Source organism: Oncorhynchus masou, chromosome 3 (assembly GCF_036934945.1).
Source record: "Oncorhynchus masou masou isolate Uvic2021 chromosome 3, UVic_Omas_1.1, whole genome shotgun sequence".
Taxonomy (NCBI): Eukaryota; Metazoa; Chordata; class Actinopteri; order Salmoniformes; family Salmonidae; genus Oncorhynchus; species Oncorhynchus masou.
Genome location: NC_088214.1, coordinates 38146982 through 38159340, shown reverse-complemented (window position 1 = coordinate 38159340; position 12359 = coordinate 38146982). Strand labels below are relative to the sequence as shown.

Sequence of the window (12359 nt, the reverse complement as noted above, 5' to 3'; positions counted from 1 at the left end):
ATCCGAATAAGCTCAAAAGACATTTCCAAAGGAGATAACTGTTTACAGAGAAGATGTGTATAACCATCTGTTTGTACAATGGATTTGAAACGATCCATTCGGATATTATGAAAAGGATGCTTCCGTTATGATCGCAGATGTTTCACTTCTTTGTTCAAAGTCCGAGAGAACGAATCCTCACGTTGGCACCAACGTGAACAATAATCTGTTGTGCATGATAGCTTTTGATGTTCATCAAGTGAGGTGAGGAACTACTACTGCAGTAAGCAATGATGTCCTCCTCCCTCTATCCCCAGGCCATTATCAACTGCACGATTACACCCAGCATGACGTTCACCAGGACCTCGCAGAAGTTTGGCCAATGGGCGGACAGCAGGGCCAACACGGTCTACGGCCTGGGCTTCGCTACAGAGCAGCAGCTGCATCAGGTGAAGATCTTCTAACTTCACTCTACACAAGGGCCTGGCGTCCCAAAATAATTCAGTTGTTGAATTATGGACAACTCATTTATCTTGTGCGATCATCATTTTTATCCAAGGCTTACTGCAATGTCAAACTAAATGCATTTCGCTCTTGTCCGTCCTCAGTTTTCTGAGCGGTTTAAGGAGGTCAAAGAGGCTGCCCGTCTTGCACGTGAAAAGTCCCAGGATAAGATGGAGTTGGCCAACACAGCCCTCAGCATTGCTGCCCCACAGGTGAGCTCAGACAGAATGCTTTTAAGAGAAAAGCTTCTGAGGAGGAACTTTTGAATGTCTGCGGAACTCCTGCGGTACACATCGAGGTATTGCTATCTCTCGCCGGCTGCGAAAGAGAAACGGGATGGGAAGGAAGGCGTAAGAAGGAAGAGCTGGGTCATTCGTCTCTGAGGAAAGTGAGAGGAAATCTAGGGCGATGGTAAAATTATCCCATGCAGCCCAGTGCTCTGCCTGGCTGGTTATGTCTGCTCACTGCAGAAGCCTCTGAAATGATTTAATTGCATTGATCAATAGGCTATTTTGATTATGGTAGTCACATGTTAACAAAATGTGTAACATACAGCAGGGCCTGGGACCCCTTTTGTGGTAGCAAATTCATCAGGGGACCCTTTCGTAATCAGAACAACTTGAGTGAGATATAAAATGACATGCATGGAGTTTTACTATGACTTCAACAGTGCATGGCCGGACGAACCAAGCTCGGGAAGGAACATTTTAAAGGCCCGCCTCTTGGCATCGGAGAGAACCTTTTGCAGCTTTAAAAGCTAATATCCTGCTATTCTACAAATGTTTCGATGTGTCAGAGAGAATGTTACAGTTTTAAAGTTTAAAGATGGAATCCGCAGTAGGGGGAAACGGCGCCACTGGCTGCTCCACCGGCTGCCTCGCCACTTATTGTTTTTGTTGCAGAGCTGAGGAGCGTGGTGAAGCATGGTAAAAAAGAATTGCACTACATATTGTGCTCTTCTATCGCACGTCCAAGGATGTCCAAGGGGAGTAACTTCTTTGTTGTTGTAATATCGAAAAACGGCTGTGTCAGTTTTACCATGAAGGACTCCAGCTTTAAATTACAGTTTATTTATCTAAAAATGTAACATTTTGGGGGGGTACAATAACTATTGAGTTGAGAAATGTATAATTGGTGTGGAGTACTGTGATTAATAATATTAAGTTGTGTTGTATTTACACACTCTAAACGTATTCCACGGATCCATTGGCCAAAATTCATTTAATTTGTTAAAAATATATATATATATATATATATATATATATATATATATATACAGTACCAGTAAAAGGTTTGGACACACCTACTCATTCCAAGGTTTTTCTTTATTTTTTACTATTTTCTACATTGTAGAATAATAGTAAAGACATGTACACCATGAAATAACACACATGGAATCATGTAGTAACCCAAAAAAGTGATCAAAATATATTTTAAAATGAATCAATATATATTTTATATTCTTCAAAGTAGCCACCCTTTGCCCTGATGACAGCTTTGCACACTTGGCATTCTCTCAACCAGAATCATGAGGAATACTTTTCCAACAGTCTTGAAGGAGTTCCCACATATGCCGAGCACTTGTGGGCTGCTTTTTTTTCGCTCTGTGGTCCAACTCATCCTAAACCATCTCAATTGAGTTGAGGTCGGGTGATTGTGGAAGCCAGGTCATCTGATGCAGTACTCCATCACTCTCCTTCTTGGTCAAATAGCCCTTACACAGCCTGTACGTGTGTTGGGTCATTGTCTTGTTAAAAACAAATGATAGTCCCACTAAGCGCAAACCAGATGGGAAAGCGTATCGCTGCAGAATGCTGTGGTAGCCATGCTGGTTAAGTGTGCCTTGAATTCTAAATAAATCACAGACAGTGTCACCAGCAAAGCACCATCACACCTCATCCATGCTTCATGGTTGAAACGACACATGCGGAGGTCATCTGTTCACATACTCTGCATCTCAAAAATACACGGCAGTTTGAGCTGTTCTTGCCATAATATGGACTTGGTCTTTTACCAAATAGGGCTTTCTTCTGTATACCATCCCTACCTTGTCACAACACATTAAGAAGGAAAGAAATTCCACAAATGAACTTTTAACACCTGTTCATTGAAATGCATTCCAGCTGACTACCTCATGAACCTAGTTGAGAGAATGCTAAGAGTGTGCAAATCTGTCATCAAGGCAAAGGGTGGCTACTTTGAATAATCTAAAATATATATTTTGATTTGTTTTAACACTTTTTTGGTTACTACATGATTCCATTTTGAATTCAGGGTGTAACACAAGAAAATGCTGAATAGGTCAGAGGGTATGAATACTTTTTGAAGACGCCATATTATTTGTATCTTTTGAGATCTGGCTGCGGACCCCAATGGGTACCTTCATGGGAACCCCTGATATACAGTATGAGATGCCCTGATATACAGTATGTTTAATTGATATTGCTGTGTTCTTTATTCTCTTGCTATCGGACGACTTTTCTCCAGTTCTCACAGGTAGGTCTCACGTGTGTTTGATTTCCAACCTTCGCCGTTCACGTCTAAGAAGGGTCAGTACCAATGTGCTATGACAAGAAAGTAAATCAAACAGAAAATCTTGTGTCTTTATCTTCGCGTGGTTGAGTTGCTCAGAGTTTGATGAACATTTACAGGATAATAGTCACTCCTCAAACTGTTCTTGCTGCTGAAATTGATATCCTTTTAACCCAGCTAACAATTGTAGGGAGAGAGAACGTTTTTGTAATGTTACCCGTAATGTTCCTGTGATGTTTGAAAAAATGTTAGCCAAAACCTCCTGAGAATCTATTTAGCATGTTTTAGAGGTAGGAGAGCATTCCCTTGATGTCAAACAGAACACGGCTACCATGTTTTCATAATATACAGTATTAATGCATCTCATGAGATGCTGCAAAAACATTTGTGTCCAGTTTTCTGAGGGTTAGGAGAATATTCCATCAACATCACTCCAAGCATACACAGAACATGGTTGTTATATTCTCAGAATATAATATATTATTGTTCGACATGTTTCATGGCAACGTTGGTAGAACAATCATGGGTCCAGTTTTCTGAGGTTTAGGAGAACATTCCATCAATGTCACATGAAACAAACACAGAACATGGTTGCCATGTTATCCGAATATCTACTCAACAAAAATATAAATGCAACATGCAATGATTTTACTGAGTTACAGTTCATATAAGGAAATCAGTCAATTGAAATAAGATAATTAGTCCCTAATCTATGGATTTCACATGACTGGACACAGGCCCACCCACTTGGGTGCAAGACCCACCCACTGGGGAGCCAAGCCCAGTCAATCAGAATGAGCTTTTCCCCACAAAAGGGTTTTATTATAGACAGAATTACTCCTGTTTCATCAGCTGTCCGGGTGGCTGGTCTCAGACAATCCCACAGGTGAAGAAGCCGGATGTGGAGGTCCTGGGCTTGAGTGGTTACAAATTATCTGACACACTGCCAGATTATCTTAAAACAATGTTGAAGGCGGCTTATGCTAATGAAAGGAACATTCATTTCTCTGGCAACTGCTCTGGTGGACATTCATGCAGTCAGCATGCCAATTGCACGCTCCCTCAAAACTTGAGACATCTGTGGCATTGTTGTGTGACAAAACGTCACATTTTAGAAGCCTTTTATTGTACCCAGTACAAGATGCACCTGTTTAATTCGTTTCTTGATATGCCAAACCTGTCAGATGGATGGACTATCTTGGCAAAGGAGAAATACTCACAAACAGGGATTAATTATTTTTTTGCGATAATTTAAGCTTTTTGTTTGTATGAATGAATCATGGGACTAACACTTTACATGTTGCATTTATATTTTTGTTCAGTATAAGTAGGACTCTCAAATTATTAGAACATTTAAACAAGTTTATCGGAGGATCTGCTCAAATTCCGAATTTGCTCAAATTGAGCTGTAATTTAATAGTTTTTATACAAAAAGCACAAGAATATTGATGTCTTGATTTTGTCTAAAATAATGGTAAGCAAAATCTGACAAATTACTAAAGCACACTATCTTTAACCTTAATGTAAACTTGTTTTGACATTGTTGTTTTTAACTGTATATGTATTTTGAATGTTTTCAAAAAAATGGATTATTGGTGGAAAAAATTAATTGTGCCCTAAAATTACAAAACGTTAACTTGAATTAACTGATTAACTCTGACAGCTAATAAACTCAGCAAAAAAAGAAACGTCCCTTTTTCAGGAGCCTGTCTTTCAAAGACAATTTGTAAAAATCCAAAAAACTTCACAGATCTGTGTGAACGTGCCTTTAGGCATGCTGCAAGGAGGCATGAGGACTGCAGATGTGGCCAGGGCAATAAATTGCAATGTCCATACTGTGGCATGCCTAAGATAGCGCTACAGGGAGACAGGATGGACAGCTGATGATCCTCGCAGTGGCAGACCACATGTAACAACACTTGGACAGGATTGGTACATCCGAACATCACACCGACGGGGCAGGTAAAGGATGGCAACAACTACTGCCCGAGTTACACCCGGAACGCACAATCCCTCCATCAGTGCTCAGACTGTCCGCAATAGGCTGAGAGAGGCTGGACTGGAGGCTTGTAGGTCTGTTGTAAGGCAGGTCCTCATCAGACAACACCAGCAACAAAGGGTGGGCACAAACCCACCGTCGCTGGACCAGACAGGACTGGGAAAAAGTGCTCTTCACTGACAAGTCACAGTTTTGTAGTCGGATTCGTGTTTATTGTCGGAGGAATGAGAGTTACACCGAGGCATGTACTCTGGAGCGGGATCAATTTGGAGATGGAGGTTCTGTCATGGTCTGGGGCGGTGTGTCACAGCATCATCGGACTGAGCTTATTGTCATTGCAGGCAATCTCCACGCTGTGCGTTACAGGAAAGACATCCTCCTCCCTTATGTGATACCCTTCCGGCAAGCTCATCCTGACATGGCCCTGCAGCATGACAATGCCACCAGCCATACTGCTCGTTCTGTGTGTGATTTCCTGTAAGACAGGAATGTCCGTGTTCTGCCATGGCCAGCGAAGAACCCGGATCTCAATCCCATTGAGCACGTTTGGGACCTGTTGGATCGGCGGGTGAGGGCTTGGGCCATTCATGTCTCAGTTGTTGAATCTTATGTTCAAACAAATATATACACGTTAAGTTTGCTGAAAATAAACGCATTTGACAGTGAGAGGACAATTCTTTTTTTGCTGTGTTTAAATACATTTCCAGTCAAAAGTTTGGACACACCTACTCATTCAAGGGTTTTCAAAATTATGAAATAACACATGTGGAATCATGTAGTAGCTATGTAGTGACCACCCTTTGCCTTGATGACAGCTTTGCAAACTCTTGGCATTCTCTCAACCATCTTCATGAGGTAGTCACCTGGATTGCATTTCAATTAACAGGTGTGCCTTGTTAAAAGTTCATTTGTAGACTTTTGTTCATTCTTAATGTATTTGAGCCAATCACTTGTGTTGTGACAAGGTAGGGGTGGTGTACATAATATAGCCCTTTTTGGTAAAATACAAAGTCCATATTATGGCAAGACCAACTCAAATAAGCAAAGAGAAATCACAGTCCATCATTACTTTAAGACATGAAGGTCAGTCAATTCGTAAAATGTCAAGAACTTAGAAAGTTTCTTCAAGTGCAGTCGCAAAAACCATCAAGCGCTATGATGAAGCTGGCTTTCAGGAGGACAGCCACAGGAAAGGAAGACCCAGAGTTACCTCTGCTGCAGAGAATGTTCATTAGAGTTACAAGCCTCAGAAATTGCAGCCTAAATAAATGCTTCACAGAGTTCAAGTAACAGACACATCTCAACATCGACTGTTCAGAGGAGACTGAGTGAATCAGGCCATCATGGTCGAATTGCTGCAAAGAAACCACTACTAAAGGACACCAATAATAAGAAGAGACTTGCTTGGGCCAAAACACACGAGCCTCCAGGCTGTGTAAGAGCTATTTGGCCAAGAAGGAGAGTGATGGAGTGCTGCATCAGATGACCTGGCCTCCACAATCACCTGACCTCAACACAATTGAGATTGTTTAGGATGAGTTGGACCGCAGAGGGTAGGAAAAGCAGCCAAAAAGTGCTCAGCATTTGTGGGAACTCTTACAAAACTGAAAAAACATTCTAGGTGAAGCTTGTTGAGAGAATGCCAAGAGTGGGCAAAGCTGCCATCAAGGCTCCTTTGAAGAATCTAAATATATTTTGATTTGTTTAACACTTTTTGGTTACTCTTTTATTGTGTTATTTCATGGTGTTCATGTCTTTACTATTATTCTACAATGTAGAAAACAGTAAAAATGAAGAAAATCCCTTGAATGAGTAGGTGTGTCCAACCTTTTGACTGGTACTATATACCAGTCAAAATAGGCCAATCTTATCAGGCCAATTTTATCAGGCCAATCTTATCAGGCTAATCTTATCAGGCCAATCTTATCAGGCTAATCTTATCAGGCTAGTCTTAATAGGGTAATCTTATCAGGCTAATCTTATCAGGCTAATCTTATCAGGCTAATCTTATCAGGCTAATCTTATAGGCTAATCTTAATAGGCTAATCTTAGCTAATCTTAATAGGCTAATCTTAATAGGCTAATCTTAGCTAATCTTGTATCTGCAAGCTGTTGGCTAGAGCACACTTGCCAAGACCAGAGTGGGCACATTTATCATTAACGCAACAGTGTTTGTGACCAAATCATCAGTAGAGTTGAAAATGTGATGGAAATACATTGAACTTTAGATTTTTATTCGTTATGTGAAAACTAAAGTGCTCTACGTCATCACACACTGCTTTATATCTGCAACAAGTCCTTTTGGTGGAAACGCACCACTGGTGGGAAAATGCAAATGTTTTCTTTATGTTGATTTTTGAATATTTGCATGGAAATCTGTTACTAATTGGATAGAAATCTAGCTCATTTCTGATTTCACCTGATTTGCTACACTTTGCACTTTGAAGTAAATCTCAGCTCTGTTAAAAGTACACTCAAGAATATATGTATTTTTTTATCATAGTGATCAAGGAAGATACATAGACAAGGCTCTGATTGGTGAGCCACTAATCTATCTTCGCAACAGTAACAAGGGTGACGGGTTATTTGGGAACATCAGGCAAAGTCCTAAAAACGCTCTCAGGGATGTCTCCGGAACAAGCTTGGAACGAGACAAAAACCTCCAGGGGATCATGACAGAACACCCAATCTTTTAAACGTTATTGGACACAATATTTCCATGAAACGTGTCTAGAACATTAATACAGTATCTTATATTCAGAGAACATGGGAACCATGTTTTGTGTATGTTTAGGTGTGACTTTGATAGAATAATCTCCTAACCCTCAGAAAACAAGGCACATTATTATTCTTGCAACGTCCCATGAAACATGTCTATCACATTTAATATGGAATTTTCTGAGAACATGGTAACCACATTCTGGTTCTATTTGACATTAATGGTCCAATGCAGCGGTTTTTATCTCTGTCAAATCATTTCTGGGTAACAATTAAGTACTTTACTGTGATTATTTTGGTTAAACAAAAATGAAACAAACACAGCTGCTTAGCAAAGAGCAATTTCTCAAGCAAGAATGTTGCTTGAAGTGTCTAAGAGTCAGGAGAGAAACTGAAAACGACTGGTTATTGGCAGAGCGGTTTGGAACCGTGATGTCACAAGGCAGGCCAAAACTCCATCCCACCAAAACAGGCTGAAGTTTCAGGCAGTCTTTTCAAACTGCTGTTACACTAAAAGGGCAGTATCATACTTTTCACAATTTCACATTACTTCTAACTTCATAGTGTGAATATATATAGTTAAAAGTTTGGACACACTCATGCAAGGGTTTTGCTTTATTTGTACTATTTTCTACATTGTAGAATAATGGTGACCTCGCCAGGCAGGCCAAAACTCCATCCCACCAAAACAGGGTGAAGTTTCAGGCAGTCTTTTCAGACTGCTGTTACACTAAATGGGAATGATCATTTTCACAAGTTCAGTATTATTTCAACCTCGTAGTGTGGACATGTATATAAAACACATGAAAATCACGTTTTGGACTGCACTGGGCCTTTAAGGGAATGGTCTCTTAGACACAGTCCTTGCGCAACACTGAAACATTCCTATGAAAATGTTAGGTAATAACCTAGAGACTTAAAGGAGAAGTTTTCTTTTTAACAACCAAATCTCAATTTTTCATGTAAATGGGATATTATAGAAGGTTCTAGACACCTTTTTTGGGGATTTCACTTGTTTTTGAGAAACTTACCCCAAACCGTAAATCACTTCCTCATCCTCGTTGTGTAGTATGGGGGCCCTGAGAAAACATGAACAAAGGCTCCAAAAACACCCAAATACATCCTTTTAGAAATGTCAAAGCACTCAGTGTTGTGATCCAGGTCTTTAGATGTTGTACACATGAAATTGTGTCATTCCATTTTCAGCAGCGTTATATTCCTTTTTTTGCGACTCGAGCCGTTTCCCCTATCCAGCTGTCCCATTCTCATCTAGCCTGCTGCTGCATGTAACTGCCAAAATAAAGGAAAAACCAACATAAAGAGTCTTGATAGGGTTGGGACACCACGAGTCTACAGAACAGGTTCAAGGCGACTTCTTGTGTGGAAGCACCCTATGCTTTCAATATACTTTGTATCCCTCATTTGCTCAAGTGTTTCCTTTATTTTGGCAGCTACATGTCTAATGACAGATAGGGATCGCTCGAGTCGCAACAAAATGGAATAAACTTGCAGATAGGGTTCGGAATGACCTGCATCACTATATACTGAGAGCTTTGCCGTTTCTAAAAGTACGTATTTGAGTGTTTTTGGATCTTTTGTTCAGGTTCTTTTTCAGCTATCATAGAAGCCGTCATCCTCATACTACACAACAAGGATGAGGAAGTGATTTTCTGTTTGCGGTAAGTTTCTCAGAAACAAGTGAAATCGCAAAAAAAGGTGTCTGGTACCTTCTATAGCATACCATTTACGGTTGTAAAAAAAAAAACTTCTCATTTAAGGGAACGTTATCTAAAACTGTGGGAACGTTTGTTGTTAGCTGGTAATATCCTCTGGTGACCTCAGCCTCTCCGACACTCCTGTTGTGACTGAGGGCTACAGAGCCTGGGAAGATCCACAGTGTGGACTCTCAGAGGAAAAAAGGGGGTAGATGTAATTCACTTCCCATGCCAAACCTATAGTGTAACAGGAAATTAAGATAGGAGCGATGTAACTGAAAGGATGACGTATAAACCATGACGGGTAGGGAATATTTAGCTAAATAACGCCAGACTACATTGATATAATAATCATACTTTCCATCAAGGATGGTAAACTCAGGACATCGAGCCTCAGCTCGAAAGAAAGTTGAAAAATAAACAAAAACATACAGTGACTATAAATACTGTTCCATGAATGAGAGAAAGGAGGTACAACACACACAGCTATGGGGAGTTTGTGGGTGCATAACGTTCAGAGGTAAACCCCTTGACATCAGATTGGATCTTTCAGGTGGCAAGCCCACAGATTCAAAATCTCCAGCCAAGGGTGCCAGACCTGTCCCTGCTCCTGGGACAACAGGTCCCTGCGCTCCAGGAGCTGCCACGGGTCCCCGCCTAAAGGCGAATGATCTCCGCGAACCAAGGTTGTTTCGGGAGCCATAAGGATCAACGCCGCACCCGCCCTATCGTGGGCTGAATCAGTTCCAAGGGGGAAAGGCGTAAAGGAGGTTCCGAGGCCACTGGTGCACAAGAACATCCGTTCCCAATTGAGCTTTCAGGTATTGCGAAAAACAGCCAACAATGTGCGTTTTCTCGTGATACAGAAAGATCTGTCTGCCCTGCCAGGGGAGATGCATCACCCGGAGCGAGGGAAAGTGCGCTGCACTCCACAGCAGTAGGGAACAAGCCAAGGATAAGAGGGTGTGAGACCGCACCCCCCCCTGTCTGTTGATGTATGCCACCACTGTCCCGCTGTCGGTCCTCACCAGCATATGCCGGCCTGTCAACAATTGGAGAAAGCACTTGAGTACTATATCTACACTGTCAAAAGCTCCAGGTAAATGATGTGCACCGAGTTTTGCGACACTGTCCACAACCCCAGAATTGAACTGCCCACGCACAGCGCCCCCCGCCCTTGGGGAGATGCGTCTGTCTTTATCTCCTTGCGGGATATAACTGGACCCATGGAGGTCCCCAGCAACAACAGCCGTGGGTCCCTACTCTGAGCCAGCGCCCATAGGCATGATGGGGACACCCGGAGTGACCGGTTTAGGTGGCGCGATGCGTCCATGCGGGTATCTATCACCTACCACCGGAGAGGTTGCATCAGCAACAGCCCGGCGGGAACCACGGCTATCATAGAAGCCGTCATCCACAATAGGCGCATGCACTGTGTGTGACCTAGCTGAAATTGGGCCAAGCAAAATCGGAATCTGGCCTCCCTTTGCGTGGACAAAAATGCACGATTCTCAACTGAGTCTAACTCGAGACCCGGAAATGGAATGCGAGATGGAGATAAACAGCTCTTCTCTTGATTCATTATGAACATGAACATGGGAAACCAGCATGGATGTGTGTAACAGCATTATGCTACCTCAACTCTGCTACCATCAGCCCCAGACACCACATAGGTGCCAAACCTGCTTCCACAACTTTGGTGAAAGTGTAAGGCGAGAGGGAACGCACGGAAGGGAGGACCAGAAACTTGTACGCTACAGCCTCGATATGAACCAGCCTCAAGGAACTTCGTGTGATATGGCCATATGAAAGTATGGGTCCTTCTGGTCGATGGAGGTGAACCAATCGCCTGGGTGCACTGACTGTAATAACCGGCTGTTCCTGAGCATTCTGAATTTGTGGTCTCTGAGGTGCTTGTTTAGGGCATGCAGGTCAAAAATAGGACGTAGGAACCACTCTGACAAAAACGTGTGGGATGCAAAACTAATTGTAGCCTGTACCCCAATGTCACTGTTTGCATATTCCAGGGTGACACTGCACATGTGAGCCACTGGTCGACACAGACAGCAAGTCTCCCATAAAGTGTGTACTGGGGGAACATGGTTATTTTTTCATTTCCACCATTCTCGACAACTGTGTATCTGACTGGGGGGAGGGGCTCTTTTAATTCTGCTCCCATGTGGAGGACACGACACTCTTGACACCGTGGAACTTTGGGTAGAAACAATGTGTTTAAGTGCCAACATTTGCCTGAAGACAAGTCCACTCTGGGTTCCGGGGCTTAGCCTAACAGTGACGAATCCTGATTGGCCGTTGTCACAGCGAACATCTGGGGAGGGGGGAAAGGGGGGACCCCAGCCCGTGCCACCTCCTCTATCTTCACGCTATGTGCGTGGGGGCTGCACACATTAAAAATAGACACAGAAAACAAAATGATTGTGGAGGTTATCAGGCCCACCAGTCATAGCTACCGGTGATACTGCACCTTGAATCCCAGCTTGAAAAGAGATAGAGCGCTGAAAAACGGACCCCATATGTGATAACAGACAGGGCGATTCCAATTTGAATCTGATTCCCAGGAACTAAACGTGTTGAGCAGGAGACAAACAGCTCGGTAATGTGGGATAATAGCATGACTGCCAATCGCCTACCGAGTCCATAACCTGTATCACTAAGCACCTCATAGGAACCGGTGAGCTACAGGGAGGAATCAGCAATGAAGCCACCAATGGGGGAGGGGTGCCCACTTGTGGACAGAGAGCGCTGTGATACTGTATAGCCCCGCCTGAAGCCTGCCCTTAAATGGGTACAGGAGCTCCAGCAATGGCCCAACTGTTGTCACAGTACCGTATGCAAGCCTACATCAGCCATGCGACTTCTTCTCAGTCTTGCTAAGCCAGTAGCCAGCTACC

The 12359-nt window shown here is 42.7% G+C and overlaps 1 protein-coding gene across 2 annotated transcripts in view; it reads left to right on the top strand.

Annotated features, from left to right (window-relative positions):
* Positions 1-12359, top strand: part of LOC135516006 (homer protein homolog 3) — a 33321-nt gene that overhangs the window by 10282 nt on the left and 10680 nt on the right. For both annotated transcript variants that reach the window (XM_064939956.1, XM_064939965.1), the window contains exons 5-6: positions 297-428; positions 588-695. In XM_064939956.1, coding sequence (XP_064796028.1) covers positions 297-428; positions 588-695 — 240 coding nt within the window. The remainder of the gene's footprint in view (positions 1-296; positions 429-587; positions 696-12359) is intronic.